General features: G+C 33.3%; 1 protein-coding gene across 1 annotated transcript in view; it reads right to left on the bottom strand.

The window, feature by feature from the left end:
• LOC138691100 (lipase 3-like) overlaps positions 1–13,866 on the bottom strand; it is a 37,660-nt gene extending 23,794 nt beyond the window's left edge. Inside the window, exons 1-2 of the mRNA XM_069812813.1 lie at positions 13,692–13,866; positions 6,483–6,684 (exon numbers count right to left, since the gene is read on the bottom strand). Coding sequence (XP_069668914.1) covers positions 6,483–6,684; positions 13,692–13,811 — 322 coding nt within the window. The 5' untranslated portion in view covers positions 13,812–13,866. The remainder of the gene's footprint in view (positions 1–6,482; positions 6,685–13,691) is intronic.
• Between the last annotated feature and the right edge of the window lie 295 nt (positions 13,867–14,161).

The raw sequence follows: 14,161 nt of genomic DNA, 5'->3' as shown, positions 1-14,161 counted from the left end.
TGTAATTAACTGTCACCCGGAGGCCTAATATCCCAAACACGTGTTTGTGCTAATGCCGATTTTCAATGTAAATTAATGTTATAATATAAGTGTGTCTCGATGGAATTATGTTCGCGGTCGTTTGTTGATGTATTATAAACTAAGTGCGTGTTGGCGATAAAAACAAGACAATACATGAAAGTATGGCTGCAGTCTTTGGCAATTTTTACGGTTATTATTAATGACAAAATGATTGAAAATTCTTCTAAATATTAAATATTGTATAAACTACATTTTTATAGTCTTACTTGTGGTTTGTGGTGTATCAGAATTCTAGCCAAATTGTTGGGTCTCGCCTGCTATATCAATAAAGTTACGCCGTTGATTTTCAAGTTCATTGTAAACAGCTGTTTTGTGATCCCATAAATGTTGCAGTTTTGTTGAAGATTCGGAATGCCTGCTATACGTCAGATCTATCTATATTTGTAAATGCATACACTCACTTTGTTGGTTTTCAAGGTTTGTTTATTAATATTATTTCTTCTGTAATAAATTAGTTATAAACATGTTTCTTTTCACTTCGTATTTACAGGATTTAAAGTTCACTGAGTTTACGCTAATTGGCACATACTTAATAGATGATGATGTTTTGTTACGTATTATGTTGAAGGTATGTTTCTTAATTTTTTCATAGGCTTTTGCCTATTTAAAATTATATTTTAGAAAATTTGTAACAAATAATTTAGGATAACAGTATTGTTATTGTGACTGGCGAGGTTCCAACTAAAAGTGGCTTCCTGGGCATCTGAAATACTTATAGAAAAGAACGACAGATAATCACATGAAATTAAAATGTACAGTATATGATATCCTAGACCTTTGACGTCAGAGGTGAAACAACATAAAGCGGCAAAACATTGTCAATTTACTAGCCACATAATGGTTAATTGACTGGAATAGGGTATTGCGAAAGTACGTTGTTATTTGATTTATTTTTGGTACACGTAACATTTCTTTAAGTATTTATTTATTTTCCCTTGTACCATCAATAAAAAACACGTACGCTTTTAATTTTTTTAAGTTATAAGTGGCTGTATGCAAGTACTTACGGGGTATTCTGAAACTCAAATAAACTATCATTTCGGATTCCGTAATAAATTACGTACATGAATACACTGAATCTTGATCATATGCTCTTAGTTTTATATCAATTAATGTAGAAAATGTACATGTGACAACGAAATCAAAGCACTAAAACGTCAAACGTCATGCCTTTATTTCGCCTCCGCCCGCCTCCACTCAGCGTTGCCAAACCTACCCATGCTCCGGCTTGTAACTGAAGATGGCTCTGGTACTCCCCGTTATTATTATTATTATTGTTATTATTATTATTATTATTATTATTATTATTATTATTATTAACAACACACAACTACATTCAACTTCAAGGCTGAATAATCATCTGGAGTTAAAGCGCAGTAGTTTAACTATTTAAAGAAGCATTTTCAACAATACTTATGTCAATGACAACAATAAAAGTATTAAAGGTTTCTGGCTGGTTTTGTCGGACTTCTAAAGTCAGATGTGAAAAAAATGCACTCATCGTTCGCATATGTTGCATCATCTTCGCTTACTTTAAAGTATAAAAGCGCATTTCAGGGAAAATCTTTAAATACTTTTTTTTAGCGTCATTACGAAACTTGTTTCATATCTTGTATGCTCATAAACTTTTACGTTATCCGATATTTATTTGTTTGATCGTAGTCAATGAAGTGGCTGTGTTTTGACCTCTGAAAAGTTCAGTAAAATTTTAGTTAACAGATTGGTCGTGTGGAAAGTTTTCTCGTCCATCCTTTAGTAGTAGTTTGTAGTCACTTATGAATTATGATCTGCCTTTTACGCTATTCAAGTAGCTCTTACCTCTGATTGAGGTTCTGGCTGATATGTACATCTGTTATCAGGCAGTACATCTCACTTGACGGTATGTGTCGGAGAAAGAACAGTATTGTTTGTATACATCTGAAGTTTGATTAGTGTAATATGTAACTAATCGGCTATGTATGCAATGGAGGGGGGAAAGGGACTGGCCAACCTACCCCTTTATCTCTTGGCTTAGTTGCCTCCTGAGCGATGTCTTATTGGTGTTCAAACCTGTCTGCGGACAGATGACTAAACAACAGCCGAGGAGAAAAAAAAAATACAATTTGGTAATAGCACTGATCAGTAATTTAATATACAGTGTTCTATTTAAAAATCTAATGAAAAAAATACAGATAAGAACATGTGAAACTTGTAATAATGATATGTTTATAATTCTAGACACTAAATCAAAATTTAAATCATCATATTTGTTATAATCAATAATTATTATCGAAAATATGTGATTTAAATTATTTTTCCAATCATTTGGTAAGTATAAGTATAAATAATATAACATTTACGATTAGTAGAGGAGAATCTAACGTGAAATTTGTGGTTTATAGAGTACAGTAGAACCCCGATTATCCGTCATCCTATCAACCGATTGGCGTCTTATCCGACTGTCTATTTCTCGCCCTTTTTTTCTTCAGAAATAAGTAACTTATATGCAGTACTGTTTTGTACATCATATTACTAGGTTCTACATATGTTTTGCTAGAGAGTGTTATTACAAGCCTTTATCGTTACACAACATTGTCTAATGTTCGAATTGCCGTTCTATAATACTAGTGGCTTGTGCAGCAAATACTGCTGCAAACTAAGTTCGTTAGACGTTCAAATAAAAATTTTTCAGATTTATTTTCAATGAAGAATACTTGTCTTTTTGATAGTTATTTGCTTCCATAATAATGAAACATACTCCCTCTGAATGGATTTTTTTAGGCCAAATACTTTTTCTTGAACCTATCCAACTTCAGTTTTTGAGTTTCAACGCGAAAACGCAAGTATCAATGTCAGGACGATAGCAGTAGCTATTTCAGGTCATTGTGGATTGTAGGCAAAAGTTAAAAAAATGTCAAGTTTGCTAAGCTTTCGAACAATAGCATTTTCGTATAGCTGCTGCATGTAGAACTTGAAATGTAGAGCGTAAAATCATTTTATCCTACTAAGAGATCTTGCTGAAATGATCTGGAGATTACAAAATTTTCTAGGCCTCTTATTTTATCAGTAAGTAATACCTTTTGATCTTTCCTTAGGAACTGTAATTTTTGGGCTCTCTCGAGCCAATACTGAAGACAATGACACATATCAATATCTACACTACACCGCCATTAAGTATTTAGAAAAAGACTCAACCCCACTGGGTTAATAAGTATAAAAATATTTGATTTGTAATAACAATATTATTATCTTTCTTAAGTTTTGTAGTTATATATAGCAGCCACTCAGTAAATTATAGAAATGAACATATAAATTAAGATATTCTCTACATTTACTTACATAACCACAAAACGTTTCACTTTCATGTCATCAATATAGCATCAATATTATGTACAATTAATGAAAAAATAGATGCATCATGATATTAACTATAATAATATTTAATTTATAATGGTAATAATGTCATCAAACCACCTCAAGTTTCGTAGATTTGAATATCGAATGCACAGCTCAGAAAATTATACACTGCAGAATCAGTTTTTAATAACAAATTGAATTGAGCTCTAAATATGTCGGCAATCCTGCAGGTCATGGCCTTCGTGTAATAGCCTATTGTTTATTATAGTGTGTGTTTTGTTCTGAAATTCAATCAAGTCGGCCGTGATTCAATAAAATTAGTTCTCAAAACTGACAACAGATGGATTTTGGAAAATAGGAAAATTATGTAGGAAAATTGACATTTCACTGAAAACTACTACTTTTCCGAAAAAAAACTTTGGATGCCAGGCATGGAAATGAGGGGTCACTCATTAAAATCCGTTCATCCGTTTTCCCATAATTTCCATTACCAGTTCAAATTATGTATATAGATAACTTGTATATAAAATGGCATGTGTTCCACGGGTGTTACCAGAAAACGTGTTGTGCTAGGTATCGAAAAAATGAAAATAATTGAATGGTTTGAGAAAGAAAAACTGTGACTCATCTCGCATCAGAATACGAGATTGGAGTTACAACTGCGCGATTTAATAAAAAACAAGGATAAAATGTAAACAAGTATGTAAATCTACAACATGAGACCTCCTTTATTCCTATCTTTCCTGAGACAGTCATTACAAATGACTTCTTTGCCCCTTATAAAGCCGTCGTTGACAAGCAGACTTAAATTAGTGTACTTGTGATTCACTACCTAAAGTCTGTGTGATGTATCTTGTCTCACTGTGAAAAGAGAGAGAAAGGAGATATGTCTTACTTCGTCTGTATTGTTATGGCAATGGGGGAGTGGAGCAGTGCCGTCCATCCATCCAGTGGCGGAGGGGACCAGTTGATACATTCTGTAGCGCAAAATAAAATAACAAAATATCTCTCTTCGTACTGTGTAGTTCCGTCACTGAGCTTGTCTTTCAAGAAACTGAGTTCCGGCAGCCTGTACAATAGCAAGATTTTGAAAGGAATCCCGAAAATTTACAACCCTCCTATAATCTCCACTCTCATTTGAAGGGACTTGGTTTTATTGCTACTGAGACAAGATAAACCTTACCAGGTATAGCGAGTTAAATACAAGACCATGGGGGAAATTACACAATCTTCCACGATACGGATTATCCGATTTTTTCGATAAACCGTTCAGTCCATCCCCTTCATTACCACGGGTAATAGAGGTTCTACTGTATTTCATCTCTGGCTAATGACTAACACGACGACACGCATTTTGCTCGGAGGTTTTTACTTGTTATCTCAGAGAAAAGTTTTCACATGCATGTGATATTGAGAAGGATAAATGGAGGTCTACTCCTGACACATTCAAGTATGACTTTAATTGCTGAAGGTAACATCCGTCCATACTCTTGACTCGTTTGTTTATTTATGTTTATGTCGCTATTTAATTAAACAATGAACGGAATTAAATAAATAATTGTAATTAAAGTTCATGAGGTTCTGGCAGATATGTACTGTACATCTATGATCAGGTAGTATATCTCACTTGACGATATGTGTCAGGGGAAGAACAATTTATTTTTGCATACACCTGAAGTCTGATTAATGAACTAAGTTGCTAGTCAGCGATGTATACAATTGAGAGAGAAAAAAACTGGCCACCCTACCCATGATCTTCTGCTTAGTTGCCTCATGAGCGAGGTTCCAATCAGTCTTTGCACTGCTGACAACATATACAGGGACATGATTTTATTTTTACTAACATTTCTAATATTAACCTGGCTATACCTTTGAATCAACGGTTGAGACCGGAAACATCGTTTGCTACCCCCCTTCCACGACTGGAGTTCGATGATACTGGTGTAAAATACAAACAAATCACTTTACTAGGTAAAGGAGGGAAGAAAAGTAGTTCATCCATTTACTAGGAAATATCGCGCTTTTGAGTTTGATCATTTTCACTAGGTTTTTGTTTAATCAAAATACAGTACAGTATTAACAATAAGTGTTTTTACTCACGAACTGAGCTGTCCATTCGGACGTATTCATTATGCAGTGTATATTATACTGTCTACAGCACATTAGCGTACAATATAGAGAATGAAGTTTAATTGAAAAATAATCATAATATGGATATTTAAACACATTTTTGAAAATGGTGGCCGTTCATTTCGATACAGGGTTCAGTTCTAATGTGCATATTATCGCACTTTAGACTATTGTACCTAATTCCAATTATCAGTTTCGTCCTTCGTACTAGTAACTCATGTTGAAATAATTCTGTACCTACTCTATAAAAGTGTACCTTACGTACTGTAAATTCAATCTTCACTTCTGCCCGATCCGAAAAGATAAACTTACTCAGACATGCTATCTTCTTCCGTCAAATTTGTTATGTCGCCAGGATCGTAGAAAGGGGGGAAATCACGTGACAGTTAATTACTTAACGAGGCCCTTTTATTTAAATTATTTGAAACAGTTGTATAATATTACGTAGACGTCCAATTCCTAACAGAAATTAATGTTCTCAGAAAAGAGCTAAGACAGCCCAGCCACTAGCCTTTACAGAGAGACGAATAGAAGCTGGTGGGGTGATGCGACGTAGGCAAATGGACGACAGTACCTGTGCGAAAATGATTCAGTATTGAAAACTCTTTCGTCACTGGAAAACGCGAACATATTTTTGGAACGTACTGTTTACTATGACCGTAAGGCTACTATGACTGTATATGCGGCCTTGGATCTGTGTGGAGGACGGTTGAACTTCATTAGTAGAAGGTGTGGGAGTGAAGTACATCCAAAAACTCAGGTACCTACAATAAAAATTGAAGTAAAAATAAAATGATGTCCCTGTATAACACAATCTTTGCACAAGAAACGTTTACTGTGTTCCTTTTAATATACTCTTCATGCTTTTATTATTTTCTTTTCCCCTCAAATCTCGCGTTACCTCAGATGAGAATCAGTATTACTGCAGAAGTTACCTAAAGACTTTCCGGGTCCCATGATGATCCAGTCCACAGAGCTAGACAGTAGTCCGTGCTGGATGAAGACGACTGGTCTTTTATTCTTGGTGTTGTTGGAGACTGGGCTGAAGGGAATGCGGTGCAGAGTGAGGATGTAGCCGTCATCGGTTGTCACTGTGTGCGTCTCGGCAGGATAGCCATGTTCAATGATCAGCATTGGCTGCAAAGCATCGATCGTGCAAATGAGGGTTGATAGACAAGGAACCACTCACAGACTGCTTAATTTTATATTTTATTCGTATTCCAGTCAAACTCATTAAGTAGTCTACTTAGTCGTATAAACGGAAACAATAAAGAAAGCATTCTGAAACTGAAGATAGACAGAGTATATTTATATTTACAAATTCTCAGTTATATTTAATACTTATATAGAAATTTCTGTTATACAATGTGACGTCAACACCGAAAATCTTACATAACTTGTATTGGCTTAATAATAATAATAATAATAATAATAATAATAATAATAATAATAACATATTGTTAATAGTTTTGCACTCAAATATATAACATTTACTGTTCAAGTTTGAAATACAGTTTGTCGTTTAATACTGCTGGTTTTTTTGTATGTATGTATGTATGTATGTATGTATGTATGTATGTATGTATGTATGTATGTATGTATGTATGTATGTATGTATGTATGTATGTATGTATGTATGTATGTATGTATGTATGTATGTATGTATGTATTTTTTTATTGGACAACATGCTCCATTACAGAGTAATACTACATGTTTTTAGGGTTTTCCCTTTCCTACGATAAATATACATTTGGATTTGTATTGGTGAATACTTCCGATTTAGTCTATTTTACCTATTTACATTGGTCATACCTAAGCAAGATACAGAATTAATACAAATACATATACGAGTATATTGCTTAACCTAAATAAAAAGAAAAGAATATATATATATATATATATATATATATATATATATATATATATATACATGATAGGAATATATTGCAATTGTGAGTTTTTTTAAACAAATTGTTAATTTTATAAAAAGTTGAATGATAAAATTTATGTGTAACCTAACAAATGCATTCCTACAATTGTTCAAATGTATGTATGTATGTATGTATGTATGTATGTATGTATGTATGTATGTATGTATGTATGTATGTATGTATGTATGTATGTATGTATGTATGTATGTATGTATGTATGTATGTATGTATGTATGTATGTATGTATGTATGTATGTATTTTACGCTTTATCAACAACTTAGGTTATTTAGCGTCTGAATGAGATGAAGGTGATAATGCCGGTGAAATGAGTCCGGGGTCCAGCACCGAAAGTTACCCAGCATTTGGTCGTATTGGGTTGAGGGAAAACCCCGGAAAAAACCTCAACCAGGTAACTTGCCCCGACCGGGATTCGAATCTGGTTTCGCGGCCAGACGCGCTGACCGTTACTCCACAGGTGTGGACTGTATGTATGTATGTATGTATGTATGCAGTGGCGGTGCGTCAATAAGAGCACAAGAGCACGTGAACACCTTGTTTCCATTGAAGCACGACTAGGTTTATTATTTAATACCGTATTGACATAGGGGGGATGTATAATATCAGAATCGAGTATTTTAAACTTCCCGCATTTTGCACGAATTTATGTAAACTTGGCAACGTGCGTTCACCTTTAAGCCGTGCTCTTTGCAAGAAGGTTACAGGAATTACACGCATGCGCGGGACAAACTTGTCTTTAGCTGGCTGCTTATGACTCGTCAAGAGCACAAAGCGTTAAGTGAACATTGAATCTACGCTACAGATGTCAGGTGCATCGATGCCTACCTTTCACTTGCTATATTTCGAGGCAGGGAATTTAATAGTCTGTATTTTAGCCTGTAGGTGTCAGCATTTCTCGCTGTTGGAACGTTTACTTTGTGTGGGTCTGTGTACAGTGCTGCTACGAGAGTTTAGTTTGTGAATTACTATAGTTTAGTGTTAGCATAACAGCATAGTGTAGCTTTCAAACACGTGCTGGCAGACTGTGATAGTAGTATGAATTTAAGTATCTGTATGGTGGTGTATAATATTTAAGAATAATATTTACTGGCATGTATTTATAGTAATCAATCCATGAGAATGGGATTACAGTAGTGGTATAGGTTATAGTGTATCAGTGTGTTGTGAACCAAAATATATTACACAACACACGTTTTTCTAAATAACGGTTTTGTGGTAGGCTATGTATTAGTTTTTAACAAACATAAACAATGAACCTGTTCAAGCAATTTTGAACATAAAGAACTGGGTAAACTGAAAAATTGGAAATAAAAAGATAGGGTTTCATTATTATTATTATTATTATTATTATTATTATTATTATTATTATTATTATTATTATATATTTTGAACTTATAGGTACATGATTTTTTCGATAGTGAAACATTGGAATCATGGCATTTCATATTAAACGTATGATTTCAAATTCTCTTCGGTTTTGGAACACGCGTAATATTTTATCACGAGCCGCCACTGTATGTATGTATGTATGTATGTATGTATGTAAGTATGTATGTATGTGTACTGTTTTTTTTTAAGTGTTGAATCTGTGAAGCGTATTGTGTCACTGTGCCAATGCAGTGAGTGAGATGAGAGTGAAGTGAAAGTAGCGAAAGAGTATCAGTGCCAAAATAATATATGTTGCATGTCATATTTAAGTATATAGATGTTAAGTTGTAATGGAAAATTAGGTTCACTTATTAATTAGGGTATTTTAACTATTATTATTAATTGTAATTAAGATACCATTGCCACCGGGTGGTTGCCAATTTGCAGTGTAAATAAATACATGTATACACATGTGCGTGTGTGTGAATGCGTGCGCGCGTGTGCATGAATGTGTGCGAGTAAGTGTACATGTGTACGTGTACGTAATTACAGACGTGGATAAATTATTAGACATAAATTAATTATATGTGCAACGAAGCTGTATTTATCGTTAGAAATAATGAACAAAAATGTATTTTGCACAAAAGTAATGAACAGAAAATTGAGTCTGGAGGTTACTAATACTTTGTGAACATTCCCTTATTCTTTATTAACACGTTGATTTTGTCAGGGATGCTGGAAATCAAAGTTTGACACTTTCTTTGAATATCAGCATCATTTAGCCAGACATAAGACAGTGCTCAAATGAGTTCATGTTTTGTTGTAAGCCTCTTGTTGTTCGCTTTATTCTTCAGTATAGATCACAGATTTTCAATTTCGTTCATGTCCGATCTTCTTGCAGGCTATGGGAGAATATCTTCTGCAGTATATAATTAAAACACAACATACAGTACCAACATAGCCAGAAAAATATACTTAACCATTGGAAAAATATACCAGAAGATGTAAACAAACATATTTACAACAATAGAGACTCTGTGAATTATACTGATAGTAAGTTGATATGACGAATTATATTATGTTTCTAAGAAAACGTTTTAGTGTAATAATTTGTCGACGTCTGTACATATTTTAAACCAGGGATGTCGAACAGCGCTCTCGAGCTATGAACTGCAGAGCCTTCACTAATCCCTTACCGTGCAACTGTTGAACACAGGTAGCAGGCAGTCCGGCCGAACGATAGTAAACAAAAGCGAAACTACGGCGGCTGGTACTTTGATAACTTTTATACATCTTACCAATTGATTAGGAACTCGGTTTAGATTTGCACTTGACGGACTCTGATAAACAAAGAATGTAGCCTACATGAGGATGAATTATGATGATAATGATAATGATAATAATGATAATGATAATAATAATAATAATAATAATAATAATAATAATAATAATAATAATAATAATAATAATAATAGAGTTTTATCTACTGGGTTATTCCATGAATGTTGTTCGTTAGTGACGGAAATAAATCATAATAATAATGTTGTTAATATTATGTTTAAAATATCAACATTGTGTTCATGTGTTGTAGCAGTGCAACTTCAAGTTCAGAAACGTAAACTGTTTTGAGGTATAAAATTAATTGCTTTTAGCGTGACTTGAAATTTGTTCATAGTTTTTGTTACAGATTCAAAAATATCTCCTCCTCGAGTTCGATCCTTTAGTGAAATGACATATACAAGATCTCCATGAACATTGAAATCTGAGTCGACACTCCTTATGAATATACTGCAGCTAACTGCGCCGTATCTTTCCGGTCGGTACTTTCATCAAGCGCTATAGTGAGTGATAAGTGAAAGTTTTCATACTTGCTACCAATTGTTACTCTAAGTTATCTCCCATTTATGATACGCGCTCTGCAACAATATTACGAGACAAACATTCTAAAATCATTAACGTATTCCGGACATATCTCTTTTGCAACAGCTATGAGACAGCCTTTCACAAATTCTCCGTTAGTAAATAGCTTTGAAGCCGTAGCAATAATTTCACAAATTTTGTAGCGAGCACGAACCAAGCTTGTTCTACTAACACGCGATGATGATGGAAGGTTTTCTGAATTCAATCATGATTTTAATTCTTCTACAGCCTTTTCACGAGTGAAACCGGATAACTTTTCTGATCCATAAGCTTCAGCGTGACGTGTAGAATTAAAATGCCTCTTAATATTATTATGGCTTAGGTATCCAAGTTCCTTTCTACATATTAAGCAATGTGCCTTTCCGTCCTTTAAGATAAATAAATATTTATCTGTCCACTCACTATTGAATCGTCGTTCAACATCCATACCAGCCGCAAGAGTTGATAAACACACTGCGTACAGAACACTGCTACAGCGAGCTGACTGACTGTCGTTTCAGCTCAGCTACGGTAGGAAACAGTATTAATCGTTTTACAGTTTGAGAGCGCTGTTCGACATCCCTGTTTTAAACGGTTCAATCATTTATAAGAAATTCTTGTATAGAAGTAACAAGCTGAAAAGTACTTCTTCGGTATCAGGGGTGCTTAAAAATTCGATCGGTTTTCTTTTCCAGTATCGCGGTACGTTTTCTTTATAGTCGTTATAATGAAAGCAGAAAAGAAACAATGCATTTATCAGTGAATGAGTAAATTAAGAATGAATGAATGGGAGAGTGAACGAACGAAATATAAACTGATGAAATAAATAAGTAAATAAATAAATAAATAAATAAATAAATAAATAAATAAAGAATATGACGTGGACAATAAAATATGTAATTTTCAAAAAGTATGTAGAACAATTAATGGAACATTTAGAAATAAAATACGTAAAGAAACAAAATTAAAGCTTTATAAAGTCATAGCTGTACCTACGTGGCATACGGAAGTGAGACTTGGACATTGACCAAGAAGCAACAAAGCAAAATACAGACGACAGGAATGAAATTTCTAAGAAATGGGAAGGTATGTACGAAGAGAGACTTAATAACGAATGAAAACATAAGAGAAGAGTTAGAATTTTTTAATATAAATGAAAGATTAAAAGATTTTAAACAAAATTGGAAAGAACATGTCGACAGAATGTCAGATACCAGACTTACTAAACAAATAATGCAATATCATCCTAAAGGAAGAAGATCGGTGGGCAGATCTAGGAAACGATGGCTGGAGGACTTCGAAGACGGAACAGGCATTTGATTGCCTATACCATGAAGTGAGGAATAAATAAATAAATAAATAAATAAATAAATAAATAAATAAATAAATAAATAAATAAATAAATAAATAAATGAATCTTGTTTTCTTTCCCATACGACTAGAAGTTGACACTAAATAAATAAATAAATAAATAAATAAATAAATAAATAAATAAATAAATAAATAAATAAATAAATAAATAAATAAATAAATAAATAAATAAATAAATAAATAAGTAAATAAATCTATACTAATAATAAATCTGTAGCCAAAATTTTTCTGATAATTTTCGATTTTACAAAAATAATTGGTGTTAACATGTATAATTAACCATCCTGAAACCGAAAATCGCTTTTTTGAAATTTTTGTTTGTATGTCTGTCTGTCTGGATGTTTGTTACCTTTCACGCGATAATGACTGAACTGATTTATATGAAAATTGGAATATAAATTAAGTTCGTTGTAACGTAGAGTTTAGGCTATATGTTATTCAAAATACTTTATTTTCAAGGGGGGTTATAAGGGGGCTTGAATTAAATAAATCGAAATATCTCCCTTATTATTAATTTTCGTGAAAAAGTTACATAACAAAAGTTTTTTTTTTAATTATTTCCGATAAGTTTTATTCCATGCAAAATTTTGATAGGACTGATATTTCATGAGATAAATGAGTTTTAAAATTTATATAACAACGCCATCTACAGTAAGGCGCTGTAATGAAATAAAAAACAAATGACTTCATCTTTAAGGGGCCTTGGACAACAACGAACGAAATCTATTAAACATAGCCTCCAGAGAATGTTTCTGTGTTTGTATGAAGTAATATCGATTAAAGGATATACAAGACTTTTAAAATAACAATATAATACATTTTTACCGCCGCCTCAGATTATAGCGTTGTTGTTCCTGCAATAACTCCAATGTCCAAAATATAAAATTTTTTAGTAGAAAGAAAAAACACATTTATTCATTCCATGGCAATGGTACATAGGAGATCGTGAATTCTTACATTTTCGAAAGAAAGAAATGTAATTACATATCACTATTTATGCTGTATCACTATTTAAGTTATTTGAAGGGTTCAGAACCATAGTGGGCCAAGCGCCATTTACTGAAGACGTAAAAAACAAGGGTTAAAATTAAGTTATTACCATAATTCAATGGAAACATATAGCAAGTAATATAAAGTATACACATTAAAACTAAATGATGTCAATTTTCATTAAACTGTGGTTGCATGTATGTAATAACAATTAAGAAACATGTTAAAGGAATTGTCATTGCACCAAATGAGTGATCTCTGAACCAAAATGATCACATTTTAATTATTTAAATACAATTTAAATTAAGTGACACATTAAACGATTTATCCTTCTGTCAAACACGACTGTTCCTTGGATCAAACGTCCTATTTTAATTATGTAATTACTTTATATTTATTTCTAACGGGTGCAGCGGAGCGCACGGGTACGGCTAGTAAATAAATAAATAATAAATAAATAAATAAATAAATGAATAAAAGGAGAAAGAAAGGATAAATGAGTTAATACACGAGTGAACGAAAGAATGACTGAATGTCGTAGATTTGTAGATAAAGATTTAATTACCATTGGAAGAGGGAACTTGAGCTCGCTCCTCATCCACTGGCCGTCCACTTCATCTCCGCATGCGCTCGCAATACACAGGCCGCACACGGCGAATACAATCCTCCAGGCAGAAGCGTACATCGTGAGGGTCCTTACCTACACTTCGTCACAATGCAAACATCAGAGAATAAATCTGGAATTTATATAAAATAATCGATATGGACTCTGTCCCGGAAGACATATTCAGTATGAGTCCTCTCTGCTATAGCTATGACCTAATACAGAGGAGGAAGCTATTAAAATAATCGTGCGAAAGATAGGAAATATTCTGTGTGATAACAAACTCTGTGCTGACAGAAGAAGTCAAAGTTCTTTCGGTGAAATGAGCAGCAGCATGACGCATTCCTCGTGAACTTGGGTCAGGACTGAAAAAATATCTCATTGCTTCTAGAGTGAATCACTTGTTTGTTTTGGTTTATTAATACTATATC

Source organism: Periplaneta americana, chromosome 16, assembly GCF_040183065.1.
Source record: "Periplaneta americana isolate PAMFEO1 chromosome 16, P.americana_PAMFEO1_priV1, whole genome shotgun sequence".
Lineage (NCBI taxonomy): Eukaryota > Metazoa > Arthropoda > Insecta > Blattodea > Blattidae > Periplaneta > Periplaneta americana.
Note: the sequence above shows the minus strand (reverse complement) of the source record. Positions and strands in the feature narration are given on the sequence as shown.